The 17,615-nt window shown below is 43.7% G+C and overlaps 1 protein-coding gene across 1 annotated transcript in view; it reads left to right on the top strand.

Moving 5' to 3' along the window:
- Window positions 1-17,615, top strand: part of LOC147707491 (CD109 antigen-like) — an 871,995-nt gene that overhangs the window by 634,336 nt on the left and 220,044 nt on the right. Inside the window, exon 24 of the mRNA XM_086926508.1 lies at window positions 7,876-7,957. Within this exon, the coding sequence (XP_086782634.1) occupies window positions 7,876-7,957 (82 nt within the window). The remainder of the gene's footprint in view (window positions 1-7,875; window positions 7,958-17,615) is intronic.

Below are 17,615 nucleotides of genomic sequence, written 5' to 3'. Positions count from 1 at the left end.
CGATGTTTCTCGAAGAGCTGCTGTCAATGATATGTCCTGTGATACCCATATAATTAGTTTGTTCATTAGGAATTCATTATGCGTGGTGTTGGTTTCAAAAGAATGAGTGCTGCTACTCCCTCTTATACACTGTAGTTTCCAGGTTATTTTGGATGTTGGATGTATCATCCCCTTCGACCCTGTTCACTGCTTCACTGCTATTCAGCTAAGTTTGAAATATAGAAATAGCACATACGTATGATACAGGAAAACAGGTCAATATGCTACAAGTTGCAAGCCCGGTGGAGAGTTCAGTGGGTGGCCCACTCTTCGCTCTCATCCCAGACAGAAAGAAGGAGGAAGGCACCAACCTGTATTCCAGCAAAGGTATCTTCAAGGCTGGACACTCAAAACAGGGTGCAAGCCCACGAGGGGTCCCGGAAGCCAACACAAATAGCAACATAAATTATGGTAGAAAGAAATATCAATCAGAAAAGCCTAAACATTTCTTGCAACATAATTAGAAACTCCTACCTATCAGTAGGAAGCACATGGTGTCTATCTCACAAAGGAGCGAGACAACACAGGGTACATGTGGTTCTTTATAGGCTCACCTGGAGAAGCATTAGTTATATTTTGTTCTCCATTTAGGTAGGCACAGAGGTGTTTTTCTATAGGATGCGGCCTGACTCATGATGGAAGGACTAGGACAACCTAGGGGTGAGGAGGAAATGCCTTCTAAATTCTGACAAGCTGTAACACTTAATATGCGAAATGATGATAATTGCTCCATTCCGTACCTCAGAGCGGAGTGGAAAAGACACCCCAGACCTCTTTGACATCCAGAACCCTAAGGGGGTACAACATGTGCAGCCATTTGCAGTTGATGAGGAGGTATTTTCGCCCGACCCCAGATCCGGCTCCGAGTTGGAGATTGAGGACATTCCTCTGGCACAAGTGGTTCTTAGGGAGACAGCCCTTCCCCATCCCCTCGACACTGCTCACTTCTTAAGCAGTCTTCAGCAAAGGGACGTCCAGAGCTCTTCTTCTCTGCTACCACTACCTTTGGGCCACAGTCGGCACCGAACCTCCCCATTGGAGGCAATGGATGGCCTTGGCTTGACGCGGAAGACCACCGAAGTCTGCATAACCTGTTGCAGCAATGGTGCTGGTCCGGCCATTGGAGCAAAAACTCTTGAAATCACAGCTGAAATCGGCACCAGCCCCAAAGACTCCGGTGTTGGCTCTGAAGCCCTCTGCGCCAACTACAGTAAAACCGATCCTGCAAAATCAACAGGACGAAATCAACATTCAGCTTCAGCATCTCTTGTTACATGCACACACAGGCTGGATCCTCACCTGCCCACCAGTGAATGCTCCACAAGCCCCTCAAATTCCAGCTCAGCTTTGAAGAAGTCCTCAATGTCGCTATTCCAGCAAAACACAGAAAAAAGGCAGACAATGCTACCAGCCCTATGCCGGACATTCAGTCACCCCTTCTCCACCTAGATCACAGTGTTCTCTGTCCCCGCCTGACTCACCATCCGACCACCTCTCATATACATTTTAGAGGAATGCAGGGGGATACTCAAGATACACCCCACATGAAGATGCCTCGGATTTAAAGGATGTGGAAATTCCAGGAGACACTCATCCTAACTTGTACCCAGCCCACCTGTTCCCTCATAATGACTCAAAATCAACAGGAGTTGGTAACCAGGGAGCCACAAGGTTGATATGCATGTCGACCCCATAGAAGAGGACTCCCTTTTTGAGATCCTCTCAAACAGCCACCACTCTACCCAATATCTGCCTTTGCTCAAGGGCATGCTACGCACAGCTCCTGACAACTTCCAGGACCCAGTCAAAGCTAGGGTTATCACTCCTCAGGAAGATAAAATGTACCCCATATACATTTGGGTACACACCGCTTGGATGCTGGCAACTCTCAGGGCACCAGTGACAGCCCTCCACTGGGTAAGGAGAGTAAATGAATTGATGCTGTGTGCAAAAGAGTTGCAGAGCAGGCAGCTAATCATTGGCGTATCGCCAATCTCATTGGTTTGCTCTTGCATTATGACCACGCCAACTGGCATGAAATGGCAGGATTCCTCCAATACTTCCCAGATGATCACAAAAAGGAGGGCATGCCATAATATTTGAGGGCAGCCTTATCTCTAACACAAACATTCAGTGTGCCTTTGACGTCGCTGATACTGCCACCAGAGGTGTCAATTCAAGTTTGCGCCTCCATAGGAACACTTGGCTGCCTATCTCCACTTTAAGCAAGGCGACCAGCAATGCTTACGTAACATGCTGTTCGAAAGACAACAACTGTTCGAGCCTCAGGTTGACTAAATGCTGTAAAAGATAAATAAAGTTAAAGAGATGGTGAAGGTCATGAGCGACCTGCTAAAACCCTCTTCTTTTGGGTCCTTTTACCACACACCACATTGGATATACTGCAACACTGGTCCTGTTGGACTTAAGCATGGCATCCAACATCATATCAGAATACATACTTCTTTAAAGACTAAGGTTTTGTGAGGTTAGGGGCCCAGATCTTCGTTGGTTGACCTCTTTCCTCCTAACTTGCAGCTTTCAAGTCGCTTAGCACCCGCATACATTAAAAAGCATCCCTCTCAGGCAGGGGATCCCTCAGAGCTCTATACTGAGCCCCACTTTATTCAATCTTTATATTGGCCTGTTTGCAGAAATTGTAGAAAAATACAATGTAACCATTGTATCATAAGCAGATGACAAACAACTTATTGTCACTCTATCTCAGAACACAGAGACAGTAGCTAATCAGTTCTCCACTTGTCTAGGGGAGCTCGCCTCATGGATGTCCAACAATTTCCCTAAACTTGACGGCAATAAAACCGAAGTAATGCTAGTTGGGAAAACACCTTCAATTTGGTCATCAGCCTGGGGCAAACTCCTGCCCATAAGGAGGAAACATAAAATCTGGGAGTATGGTTTGATATCAGACTCTCATTTGAGAGTCAAATCAGGGAGGTGGCCAGAAAATGCTTTCTGGACTCTTAAAGATAACTCTTAGATCTACTACCTATTGCGGCCAGAAAAACACCTGTGCACGCTCTAGTCACATCTCAGATAGACTATGGTAACATTCTCCAAGTAGGAGTCTCCAAAAAAAGCCTCAGTAATCTGCAACATATTCAAAATGCTGCTGCACGATTGGTTCTGAACCTTCGTAGAAGAAAATCCACTACTACAGCTCTGTCTACTCTTCAGTGGTGCCAGTGGAAAAGAGGATTATCCACAAAGCTATGTGCTGTTGTCACAGAATTCTGTAGAATATAGATACCCTAGTAACCTCCGCTCGATGATAACCTTTTACACTCCTGCCCGCAATCTTAGATCTGTGGGAGCCCACCTGGTCAGGGTTCTCAAAATCCAAAGAGCCAGGATGGGAGATCGATCTTTTGGCTATCGGTCAGCCAAAAAGTGAAACACTTTACCACTGACACTATTCAAAGCATGTTTTGCAAAGGACTAAAAACCTGACTATTTTATCCCTAGTTTAGGATTATCTGTATGTCTTTCTCATCATCCCATTTCCCTTTAGTCTAGGTAAAGACTTTCCTTTCTACTCCTTTGGGGGTATTTATCCTAGCATGGGGACACATCGTTGGGTGTAACCAGGCACTTAACAAATGGAATTATTATTTTGTCCATTATTGTCATTCCAAACAAATCAACACTTTAACACCCAGGGTCCAGGATATAGTCTGTTATCTGCATCACCTGCAGATGTATGGTCTAGCCTTCACTTCAATTAATATTCACGTAGCAGCAGTGCCTGCAGATCTTCAGAACAGGCAACACATCTCCCTCTTCAGAATACCAGTCATTAAGGCTTTCATGGAACGCCTCAAGAGATAGATCCCACCTCGGGTCCCCCGGCACCAACGTGGATTCTCAACACTGTTCTCACAAGAATTATGGGCCCACCTTTTAAGCCCCTCCACTCCTGCCCTCTCCAATATCTCTCCTGGAAGGTGGCTTTTCTTGTTGCCATCACTTCACTCTGGCTTGTTAATGAGCTCCAGGCATTAACACTGGAAGCACCTTTCTTTCAAGAACACAGCGATAGGGTTGTCTGCCACACCAACCCTAAATTCCATCCAAAAGTGGTCTCCTTGTTTTAATCGAATCAGTCCATTGATCTTCCATTTTCTTTCCTCAACCTGACTCAGTTGTGCAATGGGGTCTCCGTACTGTAGATAGAAAACAAGCCCTCATGTACTTAATAGACAGAACAAAATCTTTTAGAAAGATGCAGCAACTCTTTGTTGCTTTATCCGAACTCCATAAAGGGAAGGCTCTATCTAAATCAGTCATAGCCAGATGGATAGTCAAATGTATCCAAGCATGCTACGCAAAAGCCAAAACAGCTTTGTCTAATCCTCTAAGAGCCCACTCTTCATGAAAGAAGGGGGCCTCTATGGTCTTCCTGGGAAAGATTCCCATAACTAACATTTGTATGCCAGTTACATGAGCCACATCTTCAAAAAACACTACTGTGTGGATGTGTTGTCCGGTCAACAAGCCAACATTGTCCATGCAGTACCCTGTAAGATGCTTCAATTCTCTGCAACACCCACAGGCTAGCAATCGCATTTGTGGGGAGAACTGCTTTACAGTCTATGCACAGCAAGTGTATCTATAGCCACACATGCCCCGAACAGAAAATGTTACTTACCCTGTAAGCATCTGTTTATGGCTTGTAATGCTGTAGATTCTCATGAGGTCACCCATCTCCCTGGATGCCTGTGGCTGTTCAGTAAATGCTAATTACCTAAAACTCTCTCTTGCTTGGACATCTCTTTCTATAAATCGCTTTGCTCCACCTTACCTGCCGTGCGGGAAAACAATATAACAATGGAGTTGATGACCTTGCGTATTTTCAACAAGAGGAGAAGTCACAATACCTTGCGACTCGAAAAACTTCTTTGAAGAAAAACAACTTGGACACATCCGAGTCCTACTCTAGATGGCGGAGTAGGGACAACATACAAATTAACAGCGCACCAATGGCTGACAAGGGAACACCATGAAATAACCCCAGATGAATCTGCAAAAAGCACTAAAATGCCGAGCACCAGGGGGACAATTTGTTTCTCTAGGGATAGTTGGGAACTGAGAGATGTTTTGGTCCTGAAGAAAGCTGCCGACCTTTGTGGTCGCAAGTTGGCTGAACATGCCCACCCCTTATTTTTGATCAATTAAAGAATGTGTAGGACGACCTAATGGTCCATTTCACATACCTCTAATTTTTATCCTTGCAACTGCTCCCCTTTTTATGTTTCTGTTGACAATTAAAAGTACTATCTCCAGGGGACAGTAAGCAACTTTAATTAACTTGCCTTGCACAGATCCCATCATGTATCTCAGGGCAGAGACTCAACCTCCTGGTCGAGAAAAGGACTGATGATGCAACTGACCGCAAGTACGCCAGTGATGAAAACATAACACTTTGGAAAGTGGTCACAGAGGGATCACTGTAATTTAATGAAGAGACTCTAATCAACAGAGAATGGTGTGGGTGCACGCCTTGTGATTACCCCCATGTTATGTATTGGAAGCAGAGTGCTTCTCAAGCAAAATGCTTCTACCTCCCTCTTCTGATTTTTTTTATATCTTAATTTATACTCAGAGGATCCGAAACCATATCCAAGTCCTCCCAAGACCTCTGCGATGTGTTATCCTCCTTCTTCTACAACAAAATTGCCGACATCCACAACAGCTTCGAGAATACTCCCAGCGACCAACCCTCCCCACCCCCCTCAGATCCTACTCCACCAACTAACAACCTCAGCGCCTGGAACCCAATCACCACTGAAGACACCATCCGCCTAATGAACTCAATGCACTCTGGCTCGCCAACCGACCCCTGCCCCCACCACATCTTCAACAAAGCTGACTCCATCATCGCACCCCATCTCCGTGATGTCTTCAACTGCTCGTTCAACTCTGCCACCTTCCCAGAAAGCTGGAAACACGCCGAACTCAGCGCCCTTTTAAAGAAACCCACAGCAGACCCCTCTGAACTTAAAAACTACCGACCCATATCCCTCCTCCCATTCCCGGCCAAAGTCATTGAGAAAGCCGTCAACAGCCAGCTTGCCGCATTCCTTGAATCCAACAACTCCCTCGACCCCTCTCAGTTCGGATTTCGAGCCAAACACAGCACCGAAACCGCCCTCATTGTCGCAACAGACGACATCAGAACACTACTGGACAACGAAGAAACAGTGGCCCTCATTCTACTTAACCTCTCCGCCGCTTTTGACACAGTCTGCCACAGCACCCTTATACAACGCCTCAGCAACATCGGCATACAAGGAAAAGCCTTGGACTGGATCACCTCGTTCCTAGCTGGGAGAACTCAGAGAGTCCGACTTCCCCCATTCAACTGAAAGGCCACTGAAGTCATCTGTGGAGTACCACAAGGATCATCACTCAGTCCCACCCTCTTCAACGTCTACATGAGCCCACTCGCATCCATCGGGCGCCAACACAACCTCAACATCATCTCTTACGCCGACGACACCCAATTAATCCTTTCCCTCACCAAAGTTCCCAAAACCGCCAAAACCAATCTTCACGAAGGCATGAAAGAAGTAGCCGAATGGATGAAACACAGCCGCCTAAAACTCAACTCAGACAAAGCGGAGGTGCTCATCCTAGGATCTTCCCCCTCTGCCTGGGACGACTCCTGGTGGCCTTCCGCTTTGGGCACAGCACCCACACCCACAGACCATGCACGTAACCTTGGATTCATCCTAGACTCCTCTCTCTCGATGTCCAGACAAGTCAACGCAGTCTCATCCTCCTGCTTCAACGTACTTTGCACTCTCAAAAAATCTTCCGCTGGATCCCCCTCGAGACAAGAAAGACTGTCACCCACGCACTGGTCACAAGTCGACTGGATTATGGTAACACACTATACGCCAGAATCACAGCAAAATTACAGAAAAAACTCCAACGCATCCAAAACGCATCAGCAAGACTCATATTGGACATCCCCCGCCAAGATCACATCACCGGACACCTAAAAGACCTCCACTGGCTTCCCGTCAACAAAAGAATTACATTCTGTCTCCTCACCCACGCACACAAGGCCCTCTACAATCTAGGACCCAAATGCCTCAACACTCGACTGTCCTTCTACAAACCCACCCGCCAACTAAGATCGTCCAATCAAGCCCTCGCCGCAGTCCCGCGCATCTGAAAATCCACCATGGGGGGAAGATCCTTCTCCTTCCTGGCGGCCAAGACCTGGAACTCACTCCCCACTCGCCTCCGCCTTACTCAAAACCACATCTCCTTCAGAAAAGAACTTAAAACCTGGCTGTTCGAAAAATAACGAACCCCTTCCCAAGCGCCTTGAAACCCTCTGGGTGAGTAGTGCGCTATATAAATGCCCGAACTTGAACTTGAACTTGAACCCTCTTGTAATTCAGAAAGAGCTCTTTACTCAACACTTCAGAGTTCACTATGTTTCTGCATTATAGGAATCACCCCCCACAAGCATTTGCCTCTTGTAAATGATCTTACATTGGATCTCTGGTCTCTTGCCATTGTTCGTTGATGTGTTGGTCTCTCATTAGGTTTGTGCCATACGAACGCCCATTCGAATAAACAGGTAGTCTAATTTTAAGTAAGCAAAAAAGGCTCAATTCTCTTACAAACTTTCTTACTCTCCAAGTTTCTGGAAGCTTAGGACAGTTCTAAAATGGTTGAAATAAGAGTACTATAAATGCGTTAAAAAGAAACATGTTCTCTCTTGTTTATTATAATGCCTTCCAGTCAAACATTATATTCCATGGAGGTTAGAAATTTTACCTGCTTGTTTTCTCTAATTAGGTTACCAAAGAGAGCTTCTCTTCCAAAGAGATGATGGTTCTTTCAGTGCATTTGGAGCCTGGGACCTTTCTGGAAGCACATGGTAGGTGTTATCAACAACCTATGGTTTTGTCTGACATTAAATGCAGATTATGTTATTGGTGTAATTTCCATAACACCTACTTCATTAAACATTTATTTATATATTTATTTGCACAGTGATTTCTGAACACATCCAAGTTCGCACACTAGTACAATGTACACTGGATGTACTTTTAAAAATGTACTTTCTGTGAACACTGCTTATCATGCTGTATACTATTTTAGCACCTTTAAAATATAATTTGGGACTGTTTTGCTCCAGATTAGCATCTTTGGAATGTTTAATTGTGCTGACAGAGTAATGCACAATCCATGACGGCTTCAGCCTGAAAAAGTGTATTTCCTGCAGCCACCCTCGTAGAAGAACTGTCAAAGAAACAGCAACTCTACCAGGGTAGACTCTGTGCCTGTCCAGGTGAAGATCATAGAAGATGGTATTTATAAAGGATAGAAACGGGATCCTACAGCAGTATCAAAAGTTGCGGCAGAGTTTACCTATCGATTTCTGTTTAACAGATCCCTTCAAATGTGTGGATGTCTCACAGCTTGAGGGTACAGGCAGCTCTGGGTCAGTGACATCAGACCTGGATTTTATGATGTGCTCATGCTAAATACTGATGGCAGCAGATGGATGCAATGAACTGAAGCCATGTGGCTGGTACTTTAAAAAATGAGGTGCTTTACTGCCACATTCAGAGAAGGAAACTCAAGTCATGAAGATCCACAGCAATACCCAGCAGATTAAGAGCTGCATGATGTCTCTTGGAGGAAGTGAGCTGCTCATGCACTTTGTAGCTCAGAGCACCAAACTAAGAGCATTTGTATCTTCAAGCAGATTGAAGACCTGTAGAGAGTATTCCAGGACTACATCTGTGCCTCATCTGATGTGCATTATAACATGCCTGATGTAGGATCCCAAATGAACCAGAAACTGTTTTGCATGTTTGTTTTGCAGTCACATAATTGGCATAGGACTGCCATACCATCTGTCCATTTAACCTACCACTCTTGTTCTTATCAGTGAAGGTAGATGTAACCTGGGCGAAAAGGGTTACTTCAAATAAATCTGCATATGCAATAAAAAACATATTGTTATGGGTCACATTCCCCTCTGAAGGTAAAACAAACCAAGGTTTCCCTCTGTTCTTGCTTTGTGACGTTGGAAGATGTGTACCTTGAGGAAGTCTATTTCTCATGATTTGAAATGACCTAAGAAAATGCCTCTTTTTGCAAGATCACCCATATGTGTGTGAAATAATACTTTTGTTTTTTACATACTGTACACTGGGACCCTGCTAACAAGGCCCCTGTGCATGTGCTCTGACCACTAACAACATGTTGAATTGGTTAGAATACTAATTGCTGCATTTAACTGGACTATAAATCCCTAGAATATGGTAACCAGGGCATGTAAGTTAAATGTGACTAGTGAACTACAGCATCTATCGTGCCACCACTAATGTAACAAGGTAAAGCTTTTCTTCAGTCCTGCCCCTGCAGGCAATTTTCAAAACTGCATATTATACCTGGCAAAAGACATATTTTGGCAGGTCTATACTGTCTTTTGTAATACTTGCATATCACCCCTCATATAAGCCACAGGGCAGGGTGCATGGTATTTAAAAAGCAGGACAAGTGTACATGTTTACATGTCCTGGCAGTCAAAAATTTCCAAAGTCCTTTTTTGATTTGCTAAGGCTGGCTTTCCCATAGAACAACACTAGTTATATTATAATGCATAACTTCAGTTTGGGAATAGGTAGAACCATGATTTAAGGACACAAATTATCAGTAATCTAGAATCCAATCAAATAGTTAAGTCAGATTTTAAGTTGCTATTCTGAAAATTCCACTTTTAGAAAGTTGGCATTTTCCTGCATAAAGCCTCTGGTAGCCTATTCAGAGTTAATCCACAATTGTCACCTGGCAACCTGTTGGGAGATGCAAATGACTCCCATGAAAGGGAACAAAAGGGCATTCAGTGAGAGATAGGAGTTGTGTGCTCCATGGGGGCGGGGGCCTATTCCAGTACAGAACAGGTTTGCAGGGGAGGGGGGGTTAGACTTCTCTAAAACACACCTCAGAAGTGTGGCCAGAGCTCTGCACAAAGGAAGAAACGTTCTGCCATATTCATTTTAGGTAGAGGGTGCGCTGTAGGATAGCTGTTAAGTAAAACGCAAAGCAAGTTATGTAAATGAGGGTGAGGTCACCCCAGGGAACTTTTACCCCATTGGTTTGGGAGTGGCAATGAAATTCTCTCACCAACAGGCTGGCACTAGGTATAAGAGTAGCTTCCTCAGTTCCCTCTTCAGAACATCTCCAGAACTGCAGAAAAACAGATGAAGGACTACAGCTGCTGTTTATCTTGTGGCCCAAGGATTGGCCCTGCTCTCCACTTGGATACAGGACAGAAGAGTGGGCTTCAATGGCTAGCAGCATAGCCTCTTGTTCAGCAGCAGGACCAACAAAGCTTCAAGATGCCTAAATCTCTGCTGAGCCCATATGACCAGTTCCAACTAGTTTGACCTGGACCATGCTGATGGCTTCTGAGAGATTTAGTCCTAATCCCAAAATGGGGCCCAAAAGTTCCTGGAACATTGGTTGGTGTTAGAGTGTACTCTTTTTCTCTCCAGTGTTATGAAGCAGGATACTTGGAAACTTTTTCTGAACATTTCACAAAAAGGTCCAGAAGCTACCACCGACCCGATGGCAAACTGCCAGTCAGACTCCACTACCTGGTTGTAATGGCCAGATTTTCTGCTTAGATGGGATCCGCCCCTAGGGGCCCCTCTAACCCAGCCAAAACGTAACCACATCCCTCCTCAGGACCATCTATCCAGGCACCGGGGTACCTACCTGAGAATGGGGAACTCGCAATATACAAGCTCATATTATCAGAAACATCACTAAATCTATAGGGATACTAAGAATACTCACTGATTACTAAGGACATCCATGCCCTACACCACACTCATACCTTATAGTCTCGCGACCACATGGGTCCAGACTAATCTACCCTGGGGCAGTTCTGATTATCTACCATTTACACACCAGTATCCTACCTGGTGTTCTCATTACACACATGGGTCTGCAGTCCCAGTGCTCTCATTTGTACCCGGTCTGCAATCCAGCAGACATACACACCCCTCCATCTTGGGTGCTCTCACTTACACACGGCCCGCAATCTGGCAGACCTCCACGCTGGTAATCCTCCCCAGCGCTCTCATTAACGCCACTTACCAATGACGACCACTTTCCTATGAACACCTATGGGAACAATTTCTCATTTGTCTACTTGGGATAAAACTATGATAATGGAAATTAGTATGGTTTCCGAATGGTATGATGTACCTTCTATTCTTGGCATCAAAGGTCCACTCGCTCCCTATTTATTTGATCACTACTTACCTGATCGGGATTTCACATCCATTCATGCAAACAACTTTCAACTAGGAACTCCATTTACCCAGGTTGAACAAGAATACAAGGCACCTATCAGTTCACTAAGAACTAGGGCTGGCTTATTTTAACAATATAAACACATACACAGATCTGTATTATAATGGACACATCCACATGTAACTGACAAAGACTATAGATAGAACACACCGCTGCAAGGAAAAGGATTAGCAATACAAAAGCCTAGGGAATAAAGATAAGATTAAGATGTAAGTGTGAAGTAAACTAATATGACAGGAGCAATATCACCTGATTAGTGTGGAGTCTTGTTCTAGCTGTCATCTGGGCTCCTCTCTCTCGTCTGTGTCTTGGCTCATCTCAGGCTCTCTCTCTCTCCTGCACTCTTGGATACACCTCTGCGCTGATCACTTTGCACTGGATTTCTCTCCCCCACGGACTCTCTCTCCACATTCCAACTTCAATCTAATAGTTTCGGCCGTTCTGATACTGTTCATTCCACTAGCTTGTTCACTCTGTTTCAAGGTTTCTGTGCCAATGTCCAATTAACTCCAGCTGCTCCCACAGGTTAATCCAACTCTACTTCAGTCTCTTCTAAAAGGCATTACTTCAGACTCCAGCTATTCACAACTCCTCCTGATAAGCAACTGCTTCTGACTGCTTCCTTCAGTTCCAGCTCACTGACTGTCTGTTTGTCTTCTCTCTGTTCCAAGCATTTTCTGTCTCTTCTCCTCCTGCAGTTCCACTCCTCCAACTCTACCAACACTCTCTGCTTCTCCAATTCAACTCAGCTCTCTCTAGCTTGAACTCTCTCTCTCCTACTCCAACAGCTCCTCACTCTTCTACCACTCCAGCTCGACTCCCTGACTCCGCCTCTGCACTTCACTGATATAGAATGCTGTTTCCTCATGGAAAGTTCCAGCCATCAGCCTGCTGCCCACCAGATCTCTGCACCACTTCGCATCAGGGACACACACCCAGCTGGCCAGCCTTTTGTGGTGTCTTCGACACAGAGAATAATACAGCCTACCGATAAGGGCTGGCCCAGACCGGTTCTCTCCAAGTGAACAACAGCTTTAACTATAAACTTTACCTTTACCCTTGCAAGCCTCTCAGCTTCATCAACATGGAGTCCCTCTAGTTCTAGGCCTGTAGGCCTGAAAAGGATGAAATACCCCTTAGCTCTGTCAGAATACCTACATAAACCATACCAATGTGTTATATAAAGTCAGGACCACAGGATCCAACCTCTACTATAAGCAAGTATGTCAAAGCCAATAGGCAATAGACAGATTAGAGTCAAGAATAAGGGATCTATCATCATATTGAGCAGCTATCCTCTTCTAGGTCTGGAAAAAGGGCTTAAAAGGGCCAACATAAGCTAGGAATAAATATCCTAGATGTGAGCAAGATTAAAGTCTATACTACTGCTAAATAGAGCCAAAAACCCTGCCATTACATTCCACCCTTAGATCTTTATCTTGCGAACAGCTATAAACAATAACATCCATATAAACAAACATCAACACAATCTAGCAACAAATCAAAAACCAAAAAACTCTCTAAAATGAATGACAACTTAAAGAAATTCCACCTGAAACTTAATGTAGAGAATACAAATCTAACAACCAACTGAAAACAAATCAAAGCACCCTTGACTTGAATGCTGAAACATATCTAAGATTTGATCTGATAACAACAGAAACTAACCAAAGCATCCTCAAACTAAATGTGCCTCAACTACTAGTGATAACTGGTGAAATCTAGTGATGTAGGGACTTATGTGTTGAATGAAAACAGCAAGGGGCCTAAATGGGGCCTACCTACTTCGGACAACTTAAGAACTAAATGTGTTTCAACTTCTAATGATAAAACAACAAAAGGGCCTAAATGAGGCCTACCTACTTTGGTCAACTTAAGCTAACATTTGGTGAAATCTGAGAAATAAACATGACAAATTGTTCTCAAGGTCTGGGCAAACATTAATAATAATCATACTAAAGGACACACCTCCCAGGACAACCTAAAGTCTAGGGTAACCACCCTTGGATCAATCAAAGTGAAAGTGTAATAACAGGAAAATAAAGACAACCCCATTCCTACAAGATAGCTGGTATAGCATTATGCAGTGACATATATCTAAACGTGGTGCATGCATAAAAGCACAATATCATAAAACAGTTAGCACCTAGTTTTCATCACACTGTGGAACACATGTGTGTACCACCATTTAAAAAAACAAAATGTCCTTCATTGGCAAAAACTGTGTTGCAGAAAACAGGAAAACTATAATAGGTGACTGCATCCTAAAAAGCAAAGATAGTACTTCATAAACATCAAAACCATGAAAACATTTCTTTTTGTTTAAAAGTGGGGCCTGTTCGTAGTGATTGCAAAGAAAAACATGGGAATAATGCAGGCCAAGTAAATGCATAACAAAAAACATTTCTTTTTGTTTAAAAGTGGGGCCTGTTCGTAGTGATTGCAAAGAAAAACATGGGAATAATGCAGGCCAAGTAAATGCATAACAGAATCCTTTTGCGGGAAACATTATCAAAATCCAAGATGAGAATATTATTGGCTTTGTAATATAATTAACCCCTTCCAGGCTCATGACGAGCTCAGTCAGTGTTCAGCACAGGGGAAACTTGGGAGTCCATTTTATTTTGGAATATCAGTGTAGGTCACCACCCTGCATCTAGATCCGGTAGCAAGGAAGCACGTCCTCCGCCGTTGATCCACCACCAATCCGGTCTGGTCTGGTCTGGTTCCATCTTCCAAAAATAATAAACTAACATAAAAACATGAAAATAAAAAACTAACATAATAACGGGAGTGGGAGGGGGGGTGGGCCGACGCACACACCGAACACCACAACCCAGCAACCTAGGACAAGAAAACAAGTATCATTAATCTTGCAGGATAACATTTTCCATTTAAAAAGCACCCCAAGTGCTTTTCATTGTCAAAAAAAAAAAAAAACTCAATTAATTAAAAACATTCTTCTAAAGTCAAGACATAATTAAAATCATATACTTTTAAATTTGTTTGGGCAAAATCTAATTTTTACATACACAGCCAGAAGGGCCTAGTCATACCCTAATCCTCTGTGAGACAGCCCCTCCCTTCAGAATACGCAGGAGCCAGGCTACAGTGTGAAGTAATTTGAATCACTGCCAAGGGTTGATCTCACTGCAAGGGGAAGGCACTGCCAAGCACTCGATGCAAGCATCTCTAGTCTCTAATCAGGGAAGCCTACCCAGGCCTGCTGTATCTAACTAACTCCAAGGGCCAAGAGTCTGCCAACTACACTGCATGTGCAAGCATCCCTTATCAGCAGGCAATGAAGCTGTCTGCGCCGACAGCCAGGAGGAGCGAGTTAACCCCCCTTTACATAAACACACCGTCCGCGGAACAAAATTGCCTGTTAGCCAATCATAACAAGACAGGTATTGTTCGGAGCCTGCAGAGGAAAAAACCCGTCTTCATAAACCAGCTGGTCTGCCAAGGTCGACAAACACATTCTTTGTAAGCTGTTCCCAGGCCTGATTCTCTAACTAACGAAAGCAAATTCACATGTGGATGCAAGCAATTTAAAATAATTCTGGTACAGTGTACTGCTACTTAAAAGCTCCACTTTCTAAAAAAAACTTTTGCCTAATTAATTCAACTAGAGGGCAAGGGACATTTGAAACATGGGCATTTATTTAGCATGCAGATAAACACACAGAAAGGGGCAATTTGCTTCTGCACACAATACTATGCATTTCTTATTTGAAAAAACGAATTATCATGGACTGTTGGGTTTAATATGTCTCTGATATCAGGCAGCATGTTTAACGAACACTGCTTACACCATGCAAGGCATCACCTTTCCATCAACAGCCCGTCAAAGGACATAGGCGAGCCTTGTAACTAAATGCAAATTAAACTAATGTAAGGGACACATAGCAAATAGTTATCATTTTTAATCAAAATAGTCCGCTCCACCCTAACTATACACACTACCATTCAAAAAATAAAAAACGAAATCACAATATACTTGCAGCTGTTTAAAGGGAAATAATGTTAAAATAACATAAAATGCAAACACATTTCATCATTGATGTTTTTCAACCAGGGGCAACATCTAATTTTGCATTGCAGCGTGCAAGCCGTTCAATTCAACCTAGGAAAAGGGCCAAATTCATATATTATCAAACAGCCATTTATTTTCCAACTGAGTGGATTAACTAACGTATGCCGGACTGCTGCATATTAAAACAACTACATTTGAAAAAAAAAAGGTCCAGTTTGCATCAGGGAAAAAATAATAATGAGAACACATTTGTTTTAAAAGCACACGGTTGCCTGTCACTAATTAAAAGCACATGTTACTGTGCACTGTTGGGCAAGATTTATTATTCTCAACCTGTGATCATTGCAAAACACCGGCCAGCACATTCCTTTCTAGATGGAAAACCCTCAAAGAAATAATTAATGAAAACAGCCCGTAGCGTGCGCACACCAACTGGGCCATCTTCTAATATTTCACTCATTTTAAATCATGCATTCAAAAATAATTCTCCACACGTCTGTGGATGCATATTAAGTAGCACATTTTAAAAGAACACTGCTCTCTCCGTGCAAACCCTTATCTCAATCCGACTGGTTGATTTATAACTTTCCGACCCCTAAGAGCCAGACACATGAAACATCAGCTCCAAGGAAAACAAACACAAATTCGTAGACGCAATTCAAAAAGAATGTTAACTGAACAGAGCCCTACGCTCAGCACAAGATGTTACCTTTCCATCAAGAAGCTGACAAAGCATGTAGGCAGACTCAGAAACCAAGAAAAGTCAAATCAAATTGTCAACCATCAAAACACTCACTGACTTTTATAGTCAGCTCAAATTAACCATGCATGTTAAACAGCATGTTAAAATAAATACTGCCATCTCAATTCAAGATATTAACCCTTTGGCAGCTCAAAACAAAATCATTTCCCAATGACCGTAGTACATGGGAAATTCAAGATAACAACTCTCCACGTTTTCTCATAACACGTACGCACATCTTCAAAACGTTATCCCCAAGCACCCGAAAGAGATCCAGCTCTCTCCTGCCTAACGTAATGATAACATGCTCCATCCAAGCCATGACTACATGGCGCAATTCACAAGCCATATTTACAAGACAAGCTCTTCACAAGTAATACAACCAAGGCGCAATTCACAAGGAACACAGCAAAGCAAAATGAGAACATGCTCCTCACAAGCCACAATTACATGGCGCTATTCACAAGCCATATTCACAATGAAAGTCAACAAGTTCAAAAAATGACATGCTCCACACAAGGAATATATGCAAGGCGCAATTCACAAGGAACACAGCAAGTCAGAATGAGAACATGCTCCTCACAAGCCACAATTACATGGCGCTATTCACAAGCCATATTTACAAGAGAAAAAAGTCATATTACATTGAACACATTTCACATTGCACAGCATAAGCAGATGCAGCAAGAAATATAATGGGCAATTTATAAGCCTTTTTTACACACATTTGTACAATTGGACCATCACAAAGATGTTACTGGCTCCTTCACGTAATGTCATCCTTCAACCCTGACAGTTCAAACACCAAAATGAAAACCATGTCTTCCACCCTGCTTAAATCAAATGCCATAATGTAATGCAATCTCATCACACTGCAACTGTTCAAGCCCATAGGTCACACAGGCTACATAAACTGCAAAACTACACCAGATGGAACCGGCGCTCAGGGCACTCCCTCACAACACATGAGAACCTCTCCAAGCACATGGCCAGGACACACAGGAGACGTAAACGGACGACTACACCAGATGGAACTGGCGATCAGGGCACTCCCTCACAACACATGGGAAACAATCCAAGCACATGGCAGGTCACACAGGATTCGTAAACAGTCGACTACGCCAGATGGAACTGGCGTTCAGGGCACTCCCTCACAACACATGGGAAACTCTCCAAGCACATGGCAGGTCACACAGGATTCGTAAGATGCCGAATACGCCAGATGTAACTGGCATTCAGGGCACTCCCTCACAACACATGGGAAACAATCCAAGCACATGGCAGGTCACACAGGATTCGTAAACAGTCGACTACGCCAGATGGAACTGGCATTCAGGGCACTCCCTCACAACACATTGGAAACTCTCCAAGCACATGGCAGGTCACACAGGATTCGTAAGATGCCAACTACGCCAGATGTAA

The sequence above is a fragment of the Lissotriton vulgaris genome, chromosome 6, assembly GCF_964263255.1.
Source record: "Lissotriton vulgaris chromosome 6, aLisVul1.2, whole genome shotgun sequence".
NCBI classification, from domain to species: Eukaryota; Metazoa; Chordata; class Amphibia; order Caudata; family Salamandridae; genus Lissotriton; species Lissotriton vulgaris.
The sequence above is the reverse complement of the archived record's forward strand: the minus strand, read 5'-3'. Positions and strand labels throughout refer to the sequence as shown.